Genomic DNA, 25,926 nt, shown 5'->3' with positions numbered 1-25,926 from the left:
CTCCTCAGCACTGCCTGGGACAAGGAGAGAGTTCAATGTTATCAAATCTTTCCATTTTTGAGTTAAATCCAAAATCTAGATTTGTATGCAAAATATTTCAATTTTTAAAGCATTGGCGATGAAATTCAAACATCAAAACAAACAAAACTAAAGTAGAGCCATAACACATGGTTGCAGGCTGGATCCAACAGGTTGCCAGTTGGCAGCCTGATCTAAAATTTAGGAAGACAAGGGGCACCTGGGTGGCTCAGTCGGTTAAGCATCTGACTTCAGCTCAGGTCATGATCTCCCGGTTTATGGGTTCGAGCCCTGCATTTGGGGCTCTGTGTTGACAGCTCAGAGTCTGGAGCCGGCTTCAGATTCTCTGTCTCCCTCTCTCTGCCCCTCCCCATCTTGCCTTCTGTCTCTCTCTCAAAAGTGAACATTAAAAAATAAGAAATAAACAAAATTCAGGAAGGCAAATTTCAAGTACATTTTAAGTAGAACCATGAAGTAAGATTTTTCTAAGCTTTTAGGGGCCTTTAAGACCCAGTCTAACCTCTTCATTTTGCAGGTAAGGAAACTAAAGACCAGAGAGTTAAAAACAAGAAATAAAATTGGGTCTTGAGAATTACTCCTACCTACTAGAGCAGATAATTTAAGGATTACTATTATTATATACCTTATTATGTTCAGTTAAACAATACCTTATTATGTTCAGTTTCTCCATGTACTTAAAAGAAACACAACAGCATTTCTATTAAAAGAAAAAATTCTAGGGGCACGTGGGGGGTTCAGTGGGTTAAAGCATCTGACTCTTGATTTTGGCTCAGGTCATCATCTCATGGTTTGTGAGTTCAAGCCCCACACTGGGTCCCTCTGCTGTCAGCTTGGGATTTTCTCTCTCCCTCTTTCTCTACCCCTCCCCTACTCATGTGCACATACTCTTTCTTTCACAAATAAACATTTAAGGGGCACCGGGGAGGCTCAGTCGGTTAAGCATCCGACTTTGGCTCAGGTCATAATCTCATGGTTCGTGGGTTCAAGCCCCGCATCGGGCTCTGTGCGGACAGCTCAGAGCCTGGAGCCTGTTTCAGATTCTGTGTCTCCCTCTCTGTCTGCCCCTCCCCCACTCGCACTTGGTCTCCCTCTGTCTCAAAAATAAACATTAAAAAAAATGTTTAATTCTCTCTTTAAAAAAAATAATAAAATAAACATTAAAAAAATTCTAGCTCTCTGATTCCAAGCTGTATTACAAAGCTATAAAAAAATTAAAAAAAAAAGGGGGGGGGCACCTGGGTGGCTCAACTGGTTGAGCATCCAACTTCAGCTCAGGTCATGATCTCACAGTTTCTGAGTTTGAGTGAGTGGGAGAGGAGGGAGTAGAAGCAAAAGGTACAGTCTACGGGGCCCCTGGGTGGTTTAGCTGGTTAAGCATCCGACTTCAGTTCGGGTCATGATCTCACAGTCCATGGGTTCAAGCCCCACATTGGGCTCTGTGCTGGGGTTCAGAGCCTGGAGCCTGCTTTGGATTCTGTGTCTCCCTCTCTCTCTGCCCCTAACCCACTCGCATGGTCTCTGTCTCTCTCAAAAATAAACATTAAAAAAAAAAAAAATCAGAGCTATAGTAATCATAACAGTATGGTATTGGCATAAAAACACATAGATCAATGGAACAGAACAGAGAGCCCAGAAATAAACCCACACGTATATGGTCAATTAATTTACAACAGAGGAGCCAAGAAAACACAATGGGGAAAGGACAGTCTCTTCAATAAATGATGCTGGGGAAACCAGACAGCCATATGCAAAGGAATGAAACTGGATTACTATCTTACACCATACACAAAAGTTAACTCAAAATGGATTAAAGACTTAATGTAAGACCTGAAACCATAAAACTCCTAGAAGAAAACAGGTGGTAAGCTCCTTAACATTGGTCTTGGCAATGATTTTTTTCAATGTGACACAAAAAGCAAAGGCAACAAAAACAAACAAGTGGAACTATATCAAACTAAAAACATTCTGCACAGCAAAGGAAACCATCAACAAAATGAAAAGGTAACATATTGAATGTGATAAAATATTTGCAAATCATGTATCTGATAAGGAATATCTAAAGAACTCATACAACTTGATTATAAAATTCCAAACAATCTCAATTAAAAAAATGGGCAGAAGATCTAAACAGACTTTTTTCCAAAGAAGACATACAGATGGCCAACAGGTACATAAAAGGTGCTCAATGTCACTAATCATTAGGGGAATGCAAATCAAAACCACAATGAGATATCACCTCACACCTGTTAGAATGGCTATTACTGGGGTACCTGGGTAGCTCAGTTGGTTAAGCATCCAACTTCAGCTCAGGTCACAATCTCACAGTTCATGAGTTTGACCCTGCATTGGACTCTGTGCTGACAGCTTGGAGCCTGCTTCAGATTCTGTGTCTCCCTCTCTCTCTGCCCTCCCCTGCTTCCATTCTGTGTGTGTGTGTGTGTGTCTCTCAAAAAAAATAAATATTTAAAAAATTTTACAATGGCTATTATTAATAAAACAAAAAATAACAAGTGTTGGCAAGGACGTAAAGAAAGAGGAACACTTATGCACTGTTAGTGAGAATATAAACTGATGCAGCCACTGTGGAAAACATATGGAGGTTCCTCAAAAATTAAAAATAAAACTACCATATGATCTAGCAATTCCACTTCTGAATGTTTATCTGAAAACAAAAACACTGACTCAAAAAGATTATCTGTACCCCCATGTTCACTGCAGCATTATTTAAAGAACAATGACAAGGTAACAACCTAAGTGTCCACAGACGTATGAATGCATGAATGAACAAAAAATCATGGTATGTATATACATGGTATGTATATACATATAATGGAGCGTTATTCAGCCATAAAGAAGAATATTGCCATTTATAAGAAACATGGATGGACCTTGAGGGCATTATGCTAAAGTGAATTAAGTAGCCAGAAGAAGACAAATACTGTATGATCTCACAGACATGTGGATTCTGAAAAAACAAGACAAAACAAAACCAAAAACACCAAGCTCATAGATACAGGGAACAGACTGGTAGCTGACAGGGGACAGGACAGGGAGTGGTGGTGGAGGTGAAATGGGTAAAGGGGGTCAAAAGATACAAAGTTTCAGTTATTGTCACAGGGATATAACATACAGCAAGTAACCATAGTTAGTAATACTCTATGGCATATTTGCAAGTTGCTAAGAGAGTATATCTTAAAAGTTCTCATTGCAGGGACATCTGGGTGGCTCAGTCGGTTAGGTGTCTGACTTTAGCTCAGGTCATAAACTCATGGTTCGCGAGTTCAAGACCCTCGCTGGGCTCTCTGCTGTCAGTGCAGAGCCTGCTTCAGATCCTCTGTCCCCCTCTCTCTCTGCCCCTCCCCTGTTTGCGCTCTTTCAAAAATAAATAAAAACATTAAAAAAAAAGTTCTCATCACAACAAAACTGTCACTATGTATGGTGACAGATGTTAACTAGATTGTGGTGGGTGATCATTTCGCAATATATACAAATATGGAATGGTAAGTTATACACCTGAAACTAATGTAATGTTATATGTCCACTATACCTCCATAAAAAAAAAATTCTAAAATTCCAATTCTGCACTTAAAATCAGCCTTTCAATCCAGTATGGAAAGTTTTACTTCATAAAACTCAAGACAATCACAGAAGAGCAAACATTTTTTTAAAAAAGTAACAAGAAGAGGGGCACCGGGGTGGTTCAGTAGATTAAGCATCCAACTCTTGATTTCGGCCCAGGTCATGACCTCACAGTTTTGAGACTGAGCCCCGCACTAAATCTGCTTAACTTTTCTCTCTCTCTCTTTCTCTTTCCGCCCCTCCCCCACTGGCATGTGCTCATTCTCTCCCCCCCACCAAAAAAAAAAGAAAAAGAAAAAATAATTAAACTAAAATGATTTTAAAAATAATTAAATAATAAATAAATTACCCATGTGTAACAAATTGGGCACATTCTCCAATATTGTGTCCAATTTCCATTTGAAGTCTTTATCACCTATATTTCCTTTGAAGGCCACAAATATTGTGGAATCCTCCAAAATACTATCACTTTTTGTGTCATCATCTTCTAGTCCAGAATCAAAATCCATCTCTGAATCTTCCACTGATGATGAACACAAGGAAGTATAGATGTCTTCTAAGTTTGGAAGGTCATCCAAAACCATGGTGAATATTATTCCAGTAGCATATGCCAAATGGAGAATAAGCAAACCTTTGAAAAGAGAAGATACAAAAAGGGTGTTACAATGCATAATTATACAATCAACAATGTATAATCCATTGGTCTGTAAAAACTATAATTTATTTCCCAAGTAATAAGAAAGCACACTATAAACATTAAGAAATTACAGAGAGGATAAACTAAGATAGTCTATAATAATTAGTTCTTAAAAATACTTGAAATAAAAATTCACCAGTTTTAAATAAAGTTCCTTTTATTATATTATAATGTTTATGTCTATTATGTCAGGCTACCTAGAATACAGGGAGGAGGGAACAAGCAATCACAAGAAAATAAAACAAGTTATATTTTGAAAATTAATTTATATAAGCCTTTGACCCCACAGAGCAAAGGGCTCTCCAATACTCCCCTTATTCCTGTTCTGACAAAAGTTTCAGAGGAGCCAAGGTTTCTAAAGCCATTCTCTTTTTCTAACCTGCAAAGCAAAGCTTGACCCAACTAAAAACATCTGGAGGACTATCTAAAATCCTAACGTCTTGAGGACCCTTTAAAATAACTTTAGGAGCACCTTGGTGGCTCAGTCGGTTAAGCGTCTGACTTCAGTTCTGGTCATGATCTCATGGTTCATAGGTTCAAGCCCCACATCAGGTTCTGCGTCTCCCTCTCTCTCTGCCCCTCCCCTGCTTGTGTGCATGCACTCTCTCTCTCAAAAATAAATAAACTTTAAAAAATAAATAAAATAACTTTTAAAGCATTATTAATAGTTATATGGCTAAAAATAATAATTTAGAAACAAAACAATAAAACATTTTTAAATACTTTTAGGAAAGGAAAATAAGTAGTTAACACATGTTTATAGAAAGAAAGAACTGTGTCCAGGACAGAACTAAATTACTTTTCAACTTTTAGATCTAGAGAAGTCACATTATCTGTTATTTTCAGTTATGCTGTCTACCAAAGAATACATGTATTAACAATCACACCATGTGGCCATTTTCTCCATTAGCGTTGGGACTGACGATCACTTCTTAACCCAAAAGTGAGTGAACATTCATTTTTTAGCATCTGTGTTAAGCCAGAATGACATGGATACATAAGAACCTCACACAACCCTTCTAATTTAAAAACATTCCTTATAGAATTACAACTATGTGTTTTTTTTTAAAGATAAATAAGAAAAAAAGGGCTGAAAATAAATTCACTAAAATGCAAACAGTGATTGTACTAGGCTGGTAAATTTTCTTTTCCTATTTTCCAAATATGCTACAAGTCATTTAGGGACATGCAAAGCTAAATATGCTGTAATAGGTTATAATACCAGTATAAATGGAAAAAAATTATCAACTTTTAAAAACTGTTTAACTTTTCTTTTTTTTTAATGTTTAAATATAACATACTTTTATTGAGTTACTTCTTCTTTGACATTTCATTTAGGATTTACATGCAATAATCATTTTTTTAAATTTGTTTTTAATGTTTTATTATTTATTTTTAAGAGAGAGAGAAAGAGAGAGAGAGAGAGAGAGAGAGAGAGAGAGAGAGAGAGGCAGTGTGTGAGCCAGGGAGGGGGCAGAGAGAGCCCCCCTGTCAGCACAGAGCCGGATGCTTGAACCCATGAACCGTGAGATCATGACCTGAGCCGAAGTCAGACACTTAAGCGACTGAGCCACCCAGGTGTCCCATGCAAGAATCATTTCTTATTCTTTCCTAAATACTAAATATTTTACCTCAAATTCACACTAGCATATCAGTTCTGCAAAGAGATGCCTACAAACTGATCTACTGGCTTAGGTATAGGATAGAGTTGTTGGGTTTTTATAGGGTGATTTCTAAAACTATTTTGGCAGTATATCACTAATTCGATAAGCTATCATGTTGTAAAACTCTGGTAAAAGCAAAATACTATATGGTTTTATTTGCCCATGTTAAAGACGGAAGTCCAGCATATCTACATCAATAATAATAATAATAATAAAACAGAAAATACACATTAAGCATCTACATACCTTACTTCTCATTCCTAAGATTATGTTGGAGTATATAAAATACCCCCCAACTTTATACATTTTTCTAACAAAGTGGATACTCATATAGCAAATTTAAATCACAATTTTAATCTTTTGTGTCAGTTGTAGAATAAATAATTTAATTTTAAGGCAAATTTATCTAAAATATTGATCAACTGAATAATCAGGTTATCGGATGATTTAAAAGTGCACAAAAACAAAAAATACTACTACTTTACCATTCCATGAGGCAGAACCGGAACAAAAGTCTTTAAAACTGGACTTTTATAATTGTCAGATTATGGATAATGGATATAATTGTCAGATATTAAAAAAATGGAAAACTTACAGGATAGAATATAGAAAACTTATAGAATATAGCACTTAGATTCAGTTATTCATTCTAATAACTATTATCTAGTTCAGGGAACTTATATTAATATTCATATTCTTTCTACTCATTTCAGCCTTTTAGATATCAAAGTCATGATACATAGATGCAAACAGGTTCCCCTACTCCATTTATTCTGAACAATTTGTTTTTCTTGTTGGCAGCTTTTACAATGAGGGAAAAAGGAAATTACAAATTAGATCTCTCATTCAGTGAAATTTCTGTTTAGTCTACTACTAAAAATTCTACTCTTTTAGTAAATCTCCTTCCATCTAGTTTCAAATACATGTTTATCCCAAGTTCTGAATTTTGGTTCTTTGTTATTCTAATTAATAGAAGGGTGTATATTTTATTTTAAGACTTTCCTATTTTTTTTTTTAATGTTTATTTATTTTTGAGAGAGACAGAGACAGAATGAGAGTGGGTTAGGGGCAGAGAGAGAGGGAGACACAGAATCCGAAGCAGGCTCCAGGCTCTGAGCTGTCAGCACAGAGCCCGACGCAGGGCTTGAACTCACGAGCTGTGAGATCATGACCTGAGCCAAAGTCAGACGCTCAACTGACTGAGCCACCCAGGCACCCCTATTTTATTTTTTTAATTAATAATTTATTTATTTTTAAGTTTACATCCAAGTTAGTTAGCATATGGTTCAACAATGATTTCAGTAGTAGATTCTTTAATGCCCCTTATCCATTTAGCCCATTCCCCCTCCCACAACCCTTCCAGCAACCCTCTGTTCTCCACATTTAAGAGTCTCTCATGTTTTGTCCCCCTCCCTGTTGTTATATTATTTTTGCTTCCTTTCCCTTATGTTCATCTGTTTTGTATCTTAAAGTCCTAATATGAATGAAGTCATATGATATTTGTCTTTCTCCGACTAATTTCTTTTAGCATCATAATACCCTCCAGTTCCATCCACTTAGTTGTAATTGGCAAGATTTCATTCTTTTTGATTTCCAAGCAATACCATTGTATATATACACAACACCTTTATCCATTCATCCATTGAAGGACATTTGGGCTCTTTCCATACTTTGGCAGTTGTTGATAGTACTGCTATAAACATTGGGGTGCATGTGTCCCTTCGAAACAGCACACCTGTATCCCTTGGATAAACACCCAGTAGTACAATTGCTGGGTCGTATGGTAGTTCTATTTTTAGTTTCTTGAGGTAACTCCATACTGTTTTCCAGAGTGGCTGCACCAGTTTGTATTCCCTCTTTTTCTTTTTTAAACAGTCAATTAAATTTCAAGAACAAAGAATTTCCAAAAACCAATTTAAGCAATCTTAGGGGGAAAAATTCCTCTGTTGTAAGTAAACATGAAAACAATAAAACAACAACAACAAAAAAACTTACGTTTGAGCAAAGCACCTTTTCCAGTACTGTGATTGTTACAAAGGAATAGTGTGACTTGGGTGGTTAAGAAACAACAGCATTCAGAAAATCCCTTATAAATACCATTGCCTTTAGTCAACTGCCATCTGCTCCTTACAGATTTTAAAGAACTTTAGAGGTAAATAAACAAGACTGAAAAAGACTTTAGGGCTTAAAAGCTGTTACTCATCAGGAAAACGACTGATTGCTGAGACTGCCTGAAATACCAGAGCTATTTAATAGCTACTCCCCAGTTGGAACAACTACAAGAAAAGAATTTAAAATTTAAGAAGTGTTTTCCAAAAGAAATCTTTTACTGGAAAGAAAGAGATCAACTAAAAATCTGTCTTCTAAAGGGGTCATCGGTCATGTCATGAAGGCTGGCGAATCTGAATTTGGAAAACCATCTCCTGGCAGATAAAACAAATCAACTAATCCAAATTCAAGAATTACTGGTTTAAAAGTACTATGGCACTACACAGGTGCTTAAAAAATGAAGAAATTAAAAGTAAGTATGAAAAATTGCTGGCCTCCTCTCCAGAAACTTTTTAAAGAAGCTTCTTCCCAATAACATATTTATTGACATAACGTCCACTTAAAATCTAGTCTTTAACAAAGGATTTATAATCAAAACAATTAACTAATTTTGAGTGAAATGCAGTTCAGTGACTGCTCTTGGAGACAGAAATCATTACAGCTGACCAGTTTGAGACTCACTTGCTCATTTATGGTCATCACAAGAAAACATGTGCTATCTCTCTGGGTTTGTTAAGATTAACCACCAGTTAATTTGCTCACCCGCCACATAATAAACTTCCAGATTATCTGTTGGTTTCACTTCTAACAGGGGCTCTTTTGATTTTTTTTTATATGAAATTTATTGTCAAATTGGTTTCATACAACACCCAGTGCTCATCCCAACAGGTGCCCTCCTCAATACCCATCACCCACCATCACCCCCTCCCACCCCCCATCAACCCTCAGTTTGTTCTCAGTTTTTAAGTGTCTCTTATGTTTTGGCTCCCTCCCTAGCCTTTTTTTTTTCCCTTCCCCTCCGCCATGGTCTTCTGTTAAGTTTCTCAAGATCCACATAAGAGTGAAAACATATGGTATTTTTCTTTCTCTGTATGACTTATTTCACTTAGCATAACACTCTCCAGTTCCATCCACGTTGCTACAAAAGGCCATATTTCATTCTTTTGATCTTTTGGTTTTTTTAAAAAAATTTTTTTTTCAACGTTTATTTATTTTTGGGACAGAGAGAGACAGAGCATGAACGGGGGAGGGGCAGAGAGAGAGGGAGACACAGAATCGGAAACAGGCTCCAGGCTCTGAGCCATCAGCCCAGAGCCCGACGCAGGGCTCGAACTCACGGACAGTGAGATCGTGACCTGGCTGAAGTCGGACTCTTAACCGACTGCGCCACCCAGGCGCCCCTCTTTTGATCTTTTGTAAAGAACCTAAGAATAAATGTGACATCCAGGAGAATTTAAAGAGCAAGCATATTATTTATTCTACTTTTGGAAATAGATTTCCAAACTAAATCATTTAAGGGTAATATTTCAGGATAACCAAATAGCTCCAGTTGATAAAGGAAAGCTCTTTTTTAAGAAGAAAGCCAACTTAAATGTAAAAAGAATGATATCATTGGAAAAATCACAATTTTGTGATCGTTGATAAAATAATTCAGAAAAGGATCATTAATAAGGATAAAACATTATGTGAAATGTGCCAAAAATGTTTAACCTGAATATAATAAAATCTTTATACAGGAGACAGAGGTATAACTTAAATAACATCATGAGGAAATATTCAGACAAATCTAGAGTGTAGGATTTCTACAGCATAACTGGCTTGGCCTCTTCAGTAAGTCAGTTGTAATGAAGGAAGAAAGAGATGGGTGAAACTATTCTACATTAAAAGAGCTTTTGGGGCGCCTGGGTGGCGCAGTCGGTTAAGCCAGGTCACGATCTCGCGGTCCGTGAGTTGGAGCCCCGCGTCGGGCTCTGGGCTGATGGCTCAGAGCCTGGAGCCTGTTTCCGATTCTGTGTCTCCCTCTCTCTCTGCCCCTCCCCTGTTCATGCTCTGTCTCTCCCAAAAATAAATAAAAAATGTTGAAAAAATAAAAAATAAAAAATAAATAAAAGAGCTTTTAAAAAATTTTTTAAAAATCAAATGCAGTGTATGGTCCTTTATTAGGTCTTGGTTTGGAAAAAAGATGTAAAGCACATTTTTAGGATAATTAGTGAACTACCACTAATTTTGTTAGGTGTGATAACAATGGTGTTATGGTTATATAGGGCAATGTTCTGTCTAAGAGATGCATATTGAAGCATTCAGGGGTAAAACATCAGGATGCTTGTAATTTACTTTAAAATAATTAAGAGAAAAATAGGCAAATATGACAAAATTTTAATAATGGTTAAATATAGGTGATTAGTATACAGGTGCTTATTATACTTTTGTTTATAGTATAATTTTATAAAATGTTTGAAATTGTTCATAATAAAAAGCTTAAAAAAAAAAAAGGAAGAAAAAAGCAAGCATACCAGCAACATAGTGCTGCTCCAAGGTAAAACTCCACAGACATCAGGAAGGCTTAGAAGCTTACTTATGAACATCTTCCAAATCACAGTAGGGTTAAAAATAAATAAATATATTTAAACATATATATTTGTAAATATATAAATTTATATTATTTATGAATATATAAATTTATATACCTTACATATTATATATATACCCAGCTAATATGCACCAGATTTACATTTACATATGAACAGAAGGGACTGGTGCAGGTAGCTGAATAATGGGTAGAAGATTGTTACAGGTTATTCAGAGTATCAGCTTGGCTGCCATTTGAAAAGACAAGACACTATGATCTGCATCAGAAACCACAAACTTACATACTCATAGCGGTTAGGCAGATAAAATAAGAGAAGAACACTGGATATTAAGCGTATTTACACACACTGTATGAATGATTTGGGTAACAGGAAACTCACATACCCATCTATGCTAAGCAGCTACTATCCTCTGCTCCAGCTTATTACTTTCTTTTTGGAAGGATGGGAGGAGTTGGGCAGATGTTCTGAATTTTAAGAAAAGGCTAAGATCCATATATTCAGTGAAATCTCCAGATTTTAAAATAGGTTTACATTTTCGGAAAATAAAAATACTCTGTATGCCAAATGAAACACACTGTAGCTGCATAAGGCCCAGTCACCAATTTTCAATTTCTACAACTCCCATGATTGACTAGTACAATGCTAGGTGTGAGTGAACTATGCTGCGTTTGGTACAGTGCTGGAATAGACCAGATATTTGAAATGCATTTAAATGTTATGATGTGCCTCCTAAGAGGTATGTGGACTCTCGAAGAGAAAGAAAAAAATAGATCAAGTTCTCAACCCCAGAGGAACAGAAGGCACTCAAACTTAGTGAATTTGGGGCTTCATTAAATATACTGATACCTTCGATAACTGGCTGAAGGACCATCTTCTCCTTTGACAAAACGCTAGATGATAAAGGAAACAGTTTTTTAATTTGCTACGTAACTTTAGTAGAGTCATTCCATTGCTTGGAATTAAGTTGAGCCTTAACCACTCTTTCACAAAAGATTTCACTCACCAAAATGTCTTTATTTTTTTATCATTTATTCAGGTCATCTTCTAAGTCCAAACAAGCTGGCATTTTTAGGGCCTGTATTTCAAAAGGCAGCAGCCAAATAAAAATTCTAAAAAAGAGAGACAAAGAGAAAGTTGCAGTATCATATAGAAATTAGAAATTACAGAGGTGACATCTTTATAACAGAAGCCAATGCAAATACAAGTTACCAAGTCAACTTAGACGTCTTTAGAGAATGTTAAAATAGAGTTTTCATTAAGTCTACAAAGAATATCTTTTTTCTGAGATCAAACCACTATTCAACAAGCATTTCAAAGAGTATAGAAACAAACTCCAGGACATATACTGCCTTCACTTAAGAATCATGAAACTGGGGCGGGGGGTGGGCACCTGGGTGGCTCAGTCAGTTAAGCATCCAACTTCAGCTCAGGTCATGATCTCGTGGTTTGTGGGTTCAAGCCCCGCATCGGGCTCTGTGCTGACAGCACGAGGCCTGGAGTCTGCTTTGGATTCTGTGTCTCCCTCTCTCTCTGCCCCTTCCCCATTCATGCGTGTGCATGCTCTCTCCCAAAAATAAAAAAAACATAAAATTTTTAAAAAATTAAAAAAAAAAAAAGGATCATGAAACTGGGACCCTAAGCCTTAGAGACCTCCTCCCTTTACCTCCATTTTTAAACCTGTCAAATTAAATGAATTAACATCATCATGCCACACTGTTTGCAGATACTTGGAGCCAAGACCAAAATATTTTCTACACACACTAAATATAAGACCCGCTTGTTCTAACATAATTTCAAAACTCATTTTAAACTTCATAAAGTATATGGGGTGTCTGGGTGGCTCAGCGGGTTAAGTGTCCAACTTCAGCTCGGGTCATGATCTCACCGTTTATAGGTTCGAGCCCTGCATTGGGTTCTGTGCAACAGCTCAGAGCCTGGAGCCTGCTTTGGATTCGGTGTCTCCTTCTCTCTCTGATTCTCCCCCACTTGTGCTCTATCTCTCTCAAAAATGAATAAACATTAAAAAAATTTTTTTAAATAAACTTCATAAAGTATAGATTTAAGCTTTTTTCCTACTTTATATATAATTTTATTTTATTTTTCATTAAATTTTCAGTTTTTCTAAGTATTATTTATGGTACACATAGACATTTTGCATGGAAAGTGTCTAATTTTGGCATGCTTCAGAAAAATATTCCCACTTTAATAAGGTAGTATCAGTCTGGGGCGCTGGGGTGGCTCAGTTGGTTAAGAGTCAGAATTTAGCCCAGGGCATGATCTCACAGTTCGAGGGTTCGAGCTCCACATTGGGCTCTGTGCTGACAGCTCAGAACCTGGAGCCTGCTTCAGATTCTGTGTCTCCTTCTCTCTCTGCCCTTCCCTGGCTTGCTTGCTCTCTCTCTTTCAAAAATAAATAAACAGTAAGAAAATTTTAAAAAGAAAAGATAGTATCAGTCTACAATGTCTTTAACTTGGCTGTTATGGTTTTACATTATTGTCAAATATTGATTTTATAATTTCAAATTTTTAAATGGATATATATACTACACATTAATAAATAATTCTTAGGGAAAGAACTATGCTCCTTAATTATTTTTTAATTTAAGTCTAAGCTAATTTTTCAAAACTCCATGGAACATTAACAAAAAATGACCTTAAGAAAGGCCATCAAGAGGGATGCCTGGGTGGCTCAATCTGTTAAGCGTCCAATTCTTGATTTTGGCTCAGGTCATGATTTCAGTTTGGTTCGTGGGTTTGAGTCCCGTGCTGGGTTCTGTGCTGACAGTGGCAAGCCCGCTTGGGATTATTTGTCTCTCTCTGCCCCTCCCCAGCCTGCACACTCTCTCTCTTAAAAATAAATAAACATTTTTTTAAAAGGCCATAAAGAAAATCTCTATAGTGAATGGGATTAATAGTACACTTACCCTGATGAGCACTGAGCAATACATGGAATTGTTGAACCACTACACTGTACACTTGAAACAAATATAACACTCTATACTGGAATTTAAAAAAGAAAAAAACTCTATAAATCCAAAAAGTAACAGTAGAATAATACTCTGATTCAGTACAATGTACTGAAATTATACATTTAAAATAAAATCAAGAAACAAAGGCCTTTTCACCTTAAAACAACAACAAAACCCTTGGAGTTGGGTTAAAAAAGAAATCAATATTGCAAAATTTCTAGAGAATGCCAAAATAAGGAAAATGCTACATATTAGAACCTAAAGAATACAGCCAAACCAGTAAAGAAGAAAATTCACAGCGATAAATACCTACATCAGGAAAAAGAAAGAAAAGAAAGAAAGAAGAAAAGAAAGGAAGGAGTTAAATGTCTGACTCAAAAAGTCAGGAAAAAAACCTGTAAGGTGAACTGAAAGAAATCAAAATGAAGGAATTAATACAGATAAAAGGAGAAATTAATAAAAAAAAAAAAAAAAAAAAAAAAAACAGAAAAAGAGGGGCGCCTGGGTGGTTCAGTTGGTTAAGCATCTGACTCTTGACTTGTGCTCAGATCATGATCTCAAGGTCATGAGATCCAGCCCCACGGTGGGCTCTATGCTGGGGGTGGAGTCTGCTTGAGCTTCTCCCTCTCCCTCTGACCCTCCCCTGCTTGCGCTCTCTCAAAAAACAAAACAAAACAAAACCAAACCCAGAAAAACAGAATAAATAAATCCAAAAATTGGTACATTGGAAGAAAAACCAATAAAATAAACTACTAGTTAATCTAGTAAAGGGAGAAAGTCCAAATACATAAAATAAGAAATAAGAAGGAAATAGCCACAGAAACAAAGGAAATTAAAAGGACCATAGAGACTATTTTGTTCAAGCTTTTGTTCACTCTACCTATATAAATATAATGCCCCCCAAAAGCATCACACACAAATTTAATGGAAACATTAACCCTTTAGAGAACAGATTAAGTCTAATGACCTGAAACTGTTCCAGAACATACAAAAAGAAAGCAAACTTTCCAAATCTTTTTATGAAGCAAATATAGCATGAATATCAAAAGCTAATACACACTGCAGGCAGAAAGCTATAATCTCTCTTATGTTGATGCAAGATTCTAAATCAAATTTTAAATAGAATACAACAGTACATTAGATGAAGAATGTATCATAATTAAGTAGAGTTTGGTCTAGGAATACAAGCAAGGCTCACTATGAGGAAACTAAGGGAAGAAGTCATATGATCATCTCCACAGATACTTAAAGTCATTTGACAAAATTTAACACTTCTCAAAAAAATCAAATATATAAACACTTCCTTAACATGACAAAATATATCTTTTTTTGGCCTAAAGTCAGTAGCTTGCTTAATGGGGAAAAGTTGGGAAGAGGGCAGACATCTACTAAATATTATTAAACATTCTATCATAGGTATATAAAGTCAGTGAAATTAAACAAGACTAATAATAGTAAAAAATTGGGAAGAATGTAAAACTATCACTATCAGCAAATGATATAATTGTATTCTTGCACATCTTGAAAAATCAACCAAGAAAACAGCAAAAATAAGAGATTCAGCAAAGTAGAATGGTACAAAATATACAGAAAACAACAGCTTTATTACATAGGCAATCAATCATTAATATGTGGGGAAAAATTTAATTTATAACAGCCCCAAAAAGGACAAAATATTTAGGACTGAACTAAAAAGAAAATGTAGAGTTACAAGATGAAATTTTAAATACACTAATAAAGGATCCAAATACAAAAAAGACTTGAACAAATGGAATGACACACCACATTCTTAGACAAAAAGACTCACAGGGTGCCTGGGTGGCTCAGTCGGTTAAGCATTTGACTCTTGATTTCAGCTCAGGTCAGGATCTCACGGTTGTGAGATCAAACCCCGTGTTGGGTGCCATGCTGAGTATGAAGCCTGTTTAAGATTCTCTCCTTCTCTCTCTGCCCCTCCCCAGCTCGTGGTCTCTCTCTCAGGAAGAGAGAGAGAGACAGAGAGAGAGAGAGGAAAAAAGACTCATAAACATCAATTCTCCCTAATTTAGAATCTAACAATCCTATTAAAACATGCTAACTTCTTGGGGTGCCTGGGTGGCTCAGTTGGTTAAGTGTCTGACTCTGGCTCAGGTCTTGATCTCACGGTTTGTGGGTTGGAGTCCTTTGTCGGGCTCTGTCAAAGCCTGGAGTCTGCTTGGATTCTGTGTCTCACCGTCCCCCCCGCCCCCGCCCTTCCCCTGCTTGCACTCTCTCCCTCTCTCAAAAATAAAATAAAACATTAAGAAAAATTCTAACTTTTTTAAAATGGAAAAGCTGACTTTATAGTTCACATGGAAATAAAAAGAGAAAAAAAAAAAAAAAAACTCTGAAAAATAAGAGTAGGGAAAAGGACAAGTCCTACCAGATATCAAAACATAATGCCTCAGTAATTAAAACTGTGAGTACTGGCATATAAACGGATGGGAGACCAATGGAAGACTAAAATCCCCAAAAGTGATCAAAATGGATGTAGAATTTTAGTATCTCATAAAGGTGGGGGGAAACAGATTTTTCATTAAATGGGACTAGGTAGCCACCTAGGGAAAAAATAAACTTAGAGCTATACCTCACATCAAGATAAATTCCAAATGGATCCAAAACTTCAATGCAACAAATGAAACCATACAAGTATTAGAAGAAAGTACAGAAGAAATTTTTATACTCTTGGACTGGGTAGAGATTTTTTAACTATGACATAAAATCCAAAGCCATTAAAAAAATGGGTAAATTTGAATACATAAAAATCAAAGAATTCTGCAAGGCAAAAAATACCATAAGTAAAGCAAAACAAAAACCCAACAAACAACAAACAAAATGACAAAGAAAAAATATTGACAATGAAAGAGCAAATTTCCCATATATAAACATACTATAGAAAAAAACAGGTTTGTGTATGTATATGTGTATGCATATATAGGTATCATAAAGAGAACAGCAATTTAGACAAAGTATTGTGTCCAAAAATGGGCACAGAATATGATCATAAAATTCAAAGAAAAGGAAATACAAATGAACTTTAAACATATAAAAAATGTTAAACTTCACACATAAGAAAACATTTTTTTCACTCATCAGATTAGTGAAAATCCAAAAATATAATAATGCACTCTCTTGGCAAGGCTATAGGAAAACAGACATTCTCACTCATTGCTAGTGGTTGTCTAACATCAGCAAGTAGGCATTATCTATCAAAATTACAATTACATATACCATTAACCCAGCAATCTCACTTCTGGTTGGTGATCCTGTAAGAGGGGGTACAGCTCAGTGGTAGAGCATTTGACTGCACTGATCCTACAGATAAACCTGCTCCCTTACTAGATGACACATATATAAGGTTATTCAATAAAAGCATTTTTGCAAGAGCAAGATAGGAAACTACCAAAATGTCCATCAACAGAGACTGATCAAATTATAGTACATCTAATAAAAAGGAAAGGCAGCAAGAATATGGACGCTCTCTATGCACTGATGTGGAATGATCTCCAAGATATATTGTTGAGAGAAGAAAAAACAAGGAATAAAACATTGACTACAGGATGCTACTTTTAGTGGGGAAAGAGGAGAAAAATATTTTATATATGTTAGTATTAAAAATAAAATACTCTAGAGGTGCCTGAGTGGCTCAGTTGGTTAAGCATCTGACTCTTGATTTGGGCTCATAATCTCACAGTTTATGAGACAGCTCTGCATCAGGCTACACACTGTCAGCGTGGAGCCTACTTACGATTGTCTCTCTGTTTTCTTCTCCCTCTGCCTCTTCCCCACTCACACTCCCTCTGACAAAAAAAAACAAAAAAAAACAAAAAACAAAAAACAAAAAAAAACACAAACAAAAAAAACCTCTAGAAGGAAATACAAAAAAACCTCACAAAACAGTAAAAATTATTAGCTTCAAGGTAAACTAGGAAAAAAACAAAACAAAACAAAAAAACATGTTGTACCAGAGGAGGGCAAGGAAGCACTCACACAAATAGGGAGCAAAATCACAAGGACCCAGGAGCCAGTTTAAGGGGTTTCTACTGGCAAATTTGAGACAATTTAAGTATCAAAAAGAATTAATGACTAAAATTGATTAAAATACCATGAATAGAAATCCATAAATATATAATAATAGCTCAGAGTAAATAATAGCTCAGAGAGTAAAAAAATTACTCAGAAAGTCACTATTAGGTGTAACTATGACATCAATTCCTTACTCTGAAGATTGATAATTAAAGAAAAAAGAATGAAGCAAGAAATTTACTTTGTCTTTTAAGAAGCATTCATCCTTGGTAAAGAGGGAAAGCTCTCCTTTACATCAGAATGCTAGTTAATAAATGCAGAAGGAAAGAATTTTTGAAATCACCATTGTGCAACCTCCAATGAAGTAAGTGATTCAGGCAAGGATGATCAAAGGATGCTAAAAACCATCTGGTGAAAACTGCTGGGGAACAGAAGACTCCCATGGTGCAAACGGATTATTCCACAGATTACTTTCTAATTGCAAAGAGAAAACAAGTATCTTTAGAGTGGAAAGATATGACATTCACCAGCTTTACCTGGTGATCAAATCCAGTAACAATTACAGTGAGACCTTTTATTTATGCCTTCTGATGTGATTTTACCTGAAACACCAGTCATCATCTATGATGATTATTAGTAAAAATGCCTAGCCTAGGTCTAAAAAGTCTTTAAAAGTAATTTCTCCTTTATAGAAAATTCAGGAGATAGAGCAAAAAGAACAAATACATGAAGAAGTATTTGACTACATGAAGAAATAATCAGATCTAGAATGTGTGGCTTGCTACAACAAAATTGATCTGGTCTCTTCAAAACCAAAAATCTTAAGAGATAGGGGGAAGACACAGTTCTCAATTAAAAGACTTTACAAATATGACCACCAAATGCAATTCATAAACGTTACTTAGACCTGCTTTGAAGAAAACAGCCATAAAATTATTAAGACAGTTGGGAAAAACTGAATGTGAAGTAACAGAAGATATTAGGGCATTTTTAAAAACATCTTGGGTGTAGTAATGTTATTTATGATTGTATAGCAAATGCCCTTATTCTTAGGAGATGCATGCCAAAGTATTTAGGGATAAAATGTCATAATGTCTGCAACTTATTTTCAAAGTATTCAGTAAAGATAGGTAGGTAAACAGATGATGCAAATATAGCAAACTATTATCACTGTATTATTCTTTCAACTTTTTTGTATTAAAAACATTTTTTTTCATATTAAAAAGTTATGGAGAGAAGGGTATAAATAAATCCTGGGAGCTGAGGGTGGGATCAAGACTTTTCCCTGTATATCTTTTTTATAATGTTTTTATTTCTGAACCACATGCATGCATTATGTATTTAAAAAAAAAAAAAAGCCAGCTATCTACTACCCTCTTAAACACTGAGCAGCAAGTATATTTCTACTCTTACCCCATCTCAGGCAAGCAACAACAAAAATAGCCTCTGCTTTCTATCTCCTAGTTCTGAGGAGAGCCCCTCTGACCACATTTTCCTTGAGTCATTTGACAGTAAGGTTAAGAACCTGGAACACATTGTTACCAAGGGCTGAGCCACTGTCACCACCTTCAACAATATTCCCTTCAGCCAGTCTCCTACACTTGCTTCCCAACCCTTTCCCACCCCATTCCCTTATCTCCAGGTTCTGTTGTTCACCCAGTCTGTTCCTCCCCACCCACTCCCATCCCATCCCACAGCTGGCTCCTTCAGCAATGCTTTTATCAGTGTCCTGCCCCCTTGCTCACTTATTCTTAAGGCATACAAATCCATCAACTGCCCTTCCCCCACCCCCACTAACTCACAAACTTGAAGTTTAAGAGCTAGAAAGGAATTTGCATAATAATCAGTCTAACTCCCCCCAACTCTCAAAGGAAAAACCTGAATCACAGCAGTGGTATTGTGACTTGACTGAAATTATAGACTAGGATTGTGACAGGATAATGACTAAAGCCTGGTCTTTCACCTTCAAATTCAGTGCTTCTCCCACCATATACCAAACTGTCTTCTCACCAAGGTGACTCTACCCTACTCATACATAGTACACAATTAGCAGAAATATCAGAACCAAGTGACCTAGTTTATTTCAGGCCAATACCCAGTAATTAGAATTGCCGCAATAACCCCAAAATGACTGAAGTCAGAATATCTGAGATCAAATGAGTATATGCCTTGAAAGAACTTCAGTAGCTCCCAACCTTGGCTACACATTATAATTATTTGAGAAACTTAAAAAAATAATTCCAGAGTCATACTATGTCTGCACTGTGGCCTGAGCTTTGGGCACTGAAACACTACCCAGGTGATTCTAATGTGCAAAGTTTAGAACCACACTTTTCATACATCATTTAATTTACCTTATATGAGGAAACTGAGTCAGGTAGGGAATGTGGTTAAGAATTTGCTCCAATGGGGTGCCTGGGTGGCTCAGTCAGTTAAGCATCTGACTCTTGATTTTGGCTCAGGTCATGCATGGTTCATGGGTTTAAACTCTGCGTTGGACTCTGCACTGATAGCTTGGAGCCTGCTTGGGATTCTCACTCTCCCTCTCTCTCTCTCTCTCTCTCTCTGCCCCACCCACACTCACTTGCATGCACTGCCTCTCTCTCAAAATTAATAAACATTAAAAAAAAAAAAAAAAGAATTTGCTCCAAAAAAGTGATGAAGGAGAAACAAAAGCTTTTTCTTTTATTATCATAAAGTTTGGTTGTTTAATTTTTTTTAATATAAGTAATACAAACCATATTATTTGTGTGGAAATAAAACAAATGTAACTATATAGAATCTAAAATTGAACTGCAGCACCCTGTGTTCCATCTTGTTTTTTTCTACATCCTTGGAATCACTTAAACCTTTCTTAGCTTCCATGTTGTCATTTAGAAAATGATGGGCTAACATCTTCCAGATCTAGGGACACTATGACTATTTTGATCCCTGGCTATTTGACTTCAATGTTTTTGTTTTTTTAATTTTTAAATGTTTATTTTTGAGAGAGAGAGAGAGAGAGAGAGAGAGAAAGCATGAGTGGGGGAGGGGCAAAGAGAAAGGGAGACACAACTTTAAACTCAGTTTAACCAACTGAGCCACCCAGGTGCCCTGACTTCAATGTTAATCATACTTCCCTGAACTGGAAATTATTTGGTGCAAGATCTCTAACTCTTCTTTTTTCCACTAGTGGCTATTCTCCACACTATTCTATCATCTTCCTCCTTTCAAAAAGTTAATCCAAACTGGAAATTAAAATGGAGGCTACCTCAGGGTGCCTGGGTGGCTCACTCAGTTGAGTGCCTGACTCTGGCTCAGGTCATGATCTCATGGTTCGTGGGTTCTGGCCCTGCATCAGGCTCTGCGCTAACAGCTGGGAGCCTGGAGCCTGCTTCATATTCTGTGTCTCGGTCTCTGCCCCTCCCCAACTTGTGTATGCTCGCACCTGGGTGGCTCAGTTGGTTCATGTCTGACTTTAGCTCAGGTCATGATCTCATGATTTGTGAATTCGAGCCTCTCTGACAGTGCGGAGCCTGCTTGGAATTCTCTCTCTCTCTCTCTCTCTCTCTCTCTCTCACTCTTCTTCTCTCTCCTTCCCTCTAAAAAATAAATTAAAAAAAAATACATTTTTCCTATTCAGCTCTATAGCCTCCATAGGAAGATAAGCTCTGAGCACAAATGAGGAGTGTGAATTCTGGGCTCCTGATACCCAACATTCAGGAAGTGTTTACAAAGGTGCAAGACCAGCCCTACTCCAGTTACATAGTCATCAGAAGTTGGCTACTTACCATGTCTACTCCCTCACAGCCATTTTGCATGACGGCTAACCCTAACCCTATCCTTAACTCATAACCCTAACACTACCCTGATCCTTTAATTTAGGAATGGACTATTATGTTCCTTATCCTTGACGTTTAACTATATCAATTATTTGGGATTATGATTGAGAGACTTTTTTCTTTCCATATTATTTTTCTATTTATTCAATGCTGCTTATTTATTGAATAAATAGCACTGAATAAACACCATCTTTTTTTGTTTGTTTATTTTTGAGAGACAGCGTATGAGAAGGGGAGGTGCAGATAGAGAGGGGGACAGAGGATCTGAAGTGGGCTCCATGCTGACAGCAGAGAGCCCGAAGTAGGGCTTGAACTCACAAACAATGAGATCATGACCCGAGCTGAAGACGGATGCTCAACCAACTGAGCCCCCCATGTATCCCATAAATACTATTTATTAAAAAAATTTTTTTTAAATTTTTTTAATGTTTATTTTTGACAGAGAGAGACAGAAAGACAGAGACACAGACAGAGTGGGGGAGGGGCAGAGAGAGAGGGAGACACAGAATCCAAAGCAGGCTCCAGGCTCTGACCTGTCAGCACAGAGCCTGACATGGGGCTCGAACTCACAAACTGGGAGATCATGACCAGAACCGAAGTTGGACACTCAACCGACTGAGCCACCCAGGTGCCTGTAAAAAATTTTTTTTAGTGTTTATTCATTTTTGAGACACAGGGAGACAGAACATGAGTGGGGGAGGTGCAGAGAGAGAGGGAGACACAGAATCAAAAGCAGGCTCCAGGATGAAGCTGTCAGGACAGAGCCCGACACAGGGCTCGAACCCATGAACAGCAAGATCATGACCTGAAGTCGGACGGTTAACTGACTGAGCCACGCAGGTACCCCAAATGCTATTTTTTTAAAAAATAATCATTGAAAAGATCTATAAGGTATGAAATAAAGATGAACTATTACTAGTCACCATCATCTTCATCTGAGTACAATGAACAATTTTGCTAATATGCTGTTTTTAATTTAATGTGTTAATGCCCCCCCCCCCCATTAAAGGGTAAAGTTGAGACTAGGTCAAGGAGCATTTGTCTTTTCTAGATACCTCATATAGTAGAAACCATATAATAACTGGTCTTTTGTGACCAGCTTCTTTCACTTAGAATATTTTCAAGATGTTGTAGCAAGTAACAGTATTTTTTAAAATACCAAATAACATCCCTTACCAAAAGAACCACATTTATTTATCCATTTATTCATCAGCTGATAGACATTTGGGTTGTTTCCATTTTTCACTATTATGAATAATGCTGTTATGAATATTTGTATACGAGTTTTTGTATGGATGTATTTTCATTTTTCTCGGATATATATATATATACACGATTACATGTACACATACATACATATTTACATACACATATACATACATATATACACACACACACTTAGGAGTAAAATTGCTGGGTCATATATTTTCTATGTTTAATCTTTTGAGGAATTTCCAAACTGTTTTACAAAGCAGTTACACCATTTTACATTCCCACCAGTAGGGCACAAGGGTTCCAATTTCTCTGCATCCCCGCCAACTTGTCATTACCTTTCTGAGTACAGCTATCCTGGTGGGTGTAAGGTGGTATCTCACGGTGCTTTTGATTTGCATTTCCCTGATGCCAAATGATGTTAAGCATATTTTCATGTTTATTTTCCATTTGCCACAATTTGGAGAAACATCCATTCAAATCTTTTGTCAATTTTTAAAACTGGGATATTTGACTCTTTATAATTGAATTGTAAATTTTTTTTTAAGTTTATTTATTTGAGACAGAGACGAGTGGGGGAGGGGCAGAGAGGGAGAGAGGGAGAATCCCAAGCAGGCTCTGCACTGCTAACTGTGAGATCATGATGTGAGCTGAAACCAAGAGTCAGATGCTAACCAACTGGGCCACCCAGGCACCCACAAGAGTTCTTGGTATATACTTTTTAATATTTTATCATTCTTTTATTTTTACTGCAGTATAATTAACATACAGTGTTTTATTAGTTTCAGGTGTACAATATAGTGATTCAATAATTCTATACATTATTCAGTGCTCCTCAAAATAAATGTACTTTTTTATTTAAAGATTTTTTTTTTCAACGTTTATTTATTTTTGGGACAGAGAGAGACAGAGCATGAACGGGGGAGGGGCAGAGAAAGAGGGAGACACAGAATCGGAAACAGGCTCCAGGCTCTGAGCCATCAGCCCAGAGCCTGACGCGGGGCTTGAACTCACGGACCGCGAGATCGTGACCTGGCTGAAGTCGGACGCTTAACCGACTGCGCCACCCAGGCGCCCCAAAATAAATGTACTCTTAATCTCCTTCACCTATTTCACCTATTCCCCTAACTACCTCCCCTCTGGTAACCACCAGTTTGTTCTCTATAGTTAAGAGTCTGGTGTTTCATTTGTCTTTTTTCTTTGTTCACTTGTTTTGTTTCTTAAATTCCACACGAGTGAAATCATATGGTATGTTTTTTTCTCTGAGTTATTTACTGAGCAGTATACCGTTGAGATCCATCCACGTTGATGCAAATGGCAAGATTTCATTCTTTTTTTATGGCTGAGTAATAACTATTATACACACACACACACACACACACACACACACACACACACACACATCTTTATCCATTCATCTATTGGGCTGCTTCCATAATTTGGCTATTGTGAATAATGCTATGATAAACACAGGGGTGCACATATCTTTTAGAATTAGCATTTTCATATTCTTTGGGTAAATACCTAAAAGTGGAATTACTGGATCATACACGAACTCTATTTTTAATCTTTTGAAGACTGCCATTCTGTTTTCCACAATGGCTGCTCCAGCTTGCATTCCTACCAACAGTGCACAAGGGTTCCTTTTTGTCTACATCCTTACCAATACTTGTTGTTTCTTGTTTTTTATTTTAGCCATTCTGACAGGTGTGAGGTCATATCTCATGGTTTTGATTTGTATTTTCCTGATGATGAGTGATGTTGAGATTCTTTTCATGTGTCTGCTGGACACGTGGCTGTCTTCTTTGCAGAAATGTCTGTTCATGTTTTCTGACCATTTTTACACTGCATTATTTGGGTTTTTTTTGTGTTGAGCTGTAGAAGTTCTTTTTTTTTTTTTTTAATGTTTTTATTTATTTCTGAGACAGAGAGAGACAGAGCATGAGCAGGGGAGGGGCAGAGAGAGAGAGAGACACAGAATCTGAAGCAGGCTCCAGGCTCTGAGCTGTCAGCACAGAGCCTGATATGGGACTTGAACTCACAGACTGTGAGATCATGACCTGAGCTGAAGCGGATGCTTAACCGACTGAGCCACCCAGGCACCCCTATAAGTTCTTTATATATTTTGGATACTTACCTCTTATCAGATATGTTGTTTGCAATATCTTCTCCCATTCAGTATGCTTTTTGTTTTGTTGATTGTTTCCTTTGCTGTGCAGAAGCTTTTTATTTTGATGCATTCCTAATAGTTTATTTTTGCTTTTGTTTCCCTTGCCTTAGAAGATATATCTAGAAAGCTGTTGCTACATACAACTGATATCAGAGAAATTACCTCCTGTGCTGTCTTCTAGGATTTTTATGGTTTCCGGTCTCACATTTAGGTCTTTAATTCATTTTACGGTTATTTTTGTGTATGGTGAAAAAAGGGGTCCAGTTTCATTCTTTTGCATACAGCTGTCCAGTCTTCCCACCATCATTTGTTGAAGAGACTTTTTCCCATTGCATATTCTGGCCTCCTTTGCTTTAATTTAATTAACCATATAATTGTGGGTTTATTTCTGGGCTCTTTATTCTGTACTATTGTTTTATGTGTCTATTTTTGTGCCAAGACCACACTGTTTTAATTACTACAGCTTTACAGTATATCTTGAAATCTGGGATTGATACTTCCAGTTTTGTTCTTCTTTTTCAAGACTCTTTGGCAATCCAGGGTCTTTTGTGGTTCTACACAAATTTTAGGATTATTTGTCTAGTTCTGTGAAAAATGGCATTGGTGTTTTGACAGGGATGCATTAAATGTGTAGACTGCTTTGGGTAGTATGGACATTTTAACAATATTTGTTCTCCCAATCCATGAACATGGAATATCTTTCCGTTTGTTTGTGTCATCTTCAATTGCTTTCATCAATGTTGTTTAGTTTTCAGAATACTGGTCTTTCACCTTCTTGGTTAATTTTATTCTTTTTGGTGCAATTGTAAATGGCATTGTTTTCTTAATTTCTCTTTCTGCTACTTCATTATTAGTGTATAAAAATGCAATGGATTTCTATATGTTAACTTTGTATCCTATGACCTTACTGAATTCATTTATCAATTCTAGAAGTTTTTCGGTGGAGTCTTGGGTTTTCTACATATAGTATCATGCCATCTTGTAAACACTGAAAGTTCTGCTTCTTCCTTACCAATATGGATGCCTTTTATTTCTTTTTCTTGTCTGATTGCTGTGGCTAGGACTTTCAGTACTATGTTGAATAAAAGTGG

General features: G+C 36.7%; 1 protein-coding gene across 11 annotated transcripts in view; it reads right to left on the bottom strand.

Moving 5' to 3' along the window:
* The window catches only part of NCOA6 (nuclear receptor coactivator 6), a 109,429-nt gene that overhangs the window by 54,514 nt on the left and 28,989 nt on the right, over nucleotides 1-25,926 (bottom strand). For all 11 annotated transcript variants that reach the window (XM_043604701.1, XM_043604713.1, XM_043604709.1 and 8 more), the window contains 2 exons: nucleotides 11,623-11,728; nucleotides 3,968-4,249 (listed from right to left, as the gene is read on the bottom strand). In XM_043604701.1, the coding sequence (XP_043460636.1) occupies nucleotides 3,968-4,202 (235 nt within the window). In that variant the 5' untranslated portion in view covers nucleotides 4,203-4,249; nucleotides 11,623-11,728. The remainder of the gene's footprint in view (nucleotides 1-3,967; nucleotides 4,250-11,622; nucleotides 11,729-25,926) is intronic.

Source organism: Prionailurus bengalensis, chromosome A3 (genome assembly GCF_016509475.1).
Source record: "Prionailurus bengalensis isolate Pbe53 chromosome A3, Fcat_Pben_1.1_paternal_pri, whole genome shotgun sequence".
NCBI lineage: Eukaryota > Metazoa > Chordata > Mammalia > Carnivora > Felidae > Prionailurus > Prionailurus bengalensis.
The sequence above is the reverse complement of the archived record's forward strand: the minus strand, read 5'-3'. Positions and strand labels throughout refer to the sequence as shown.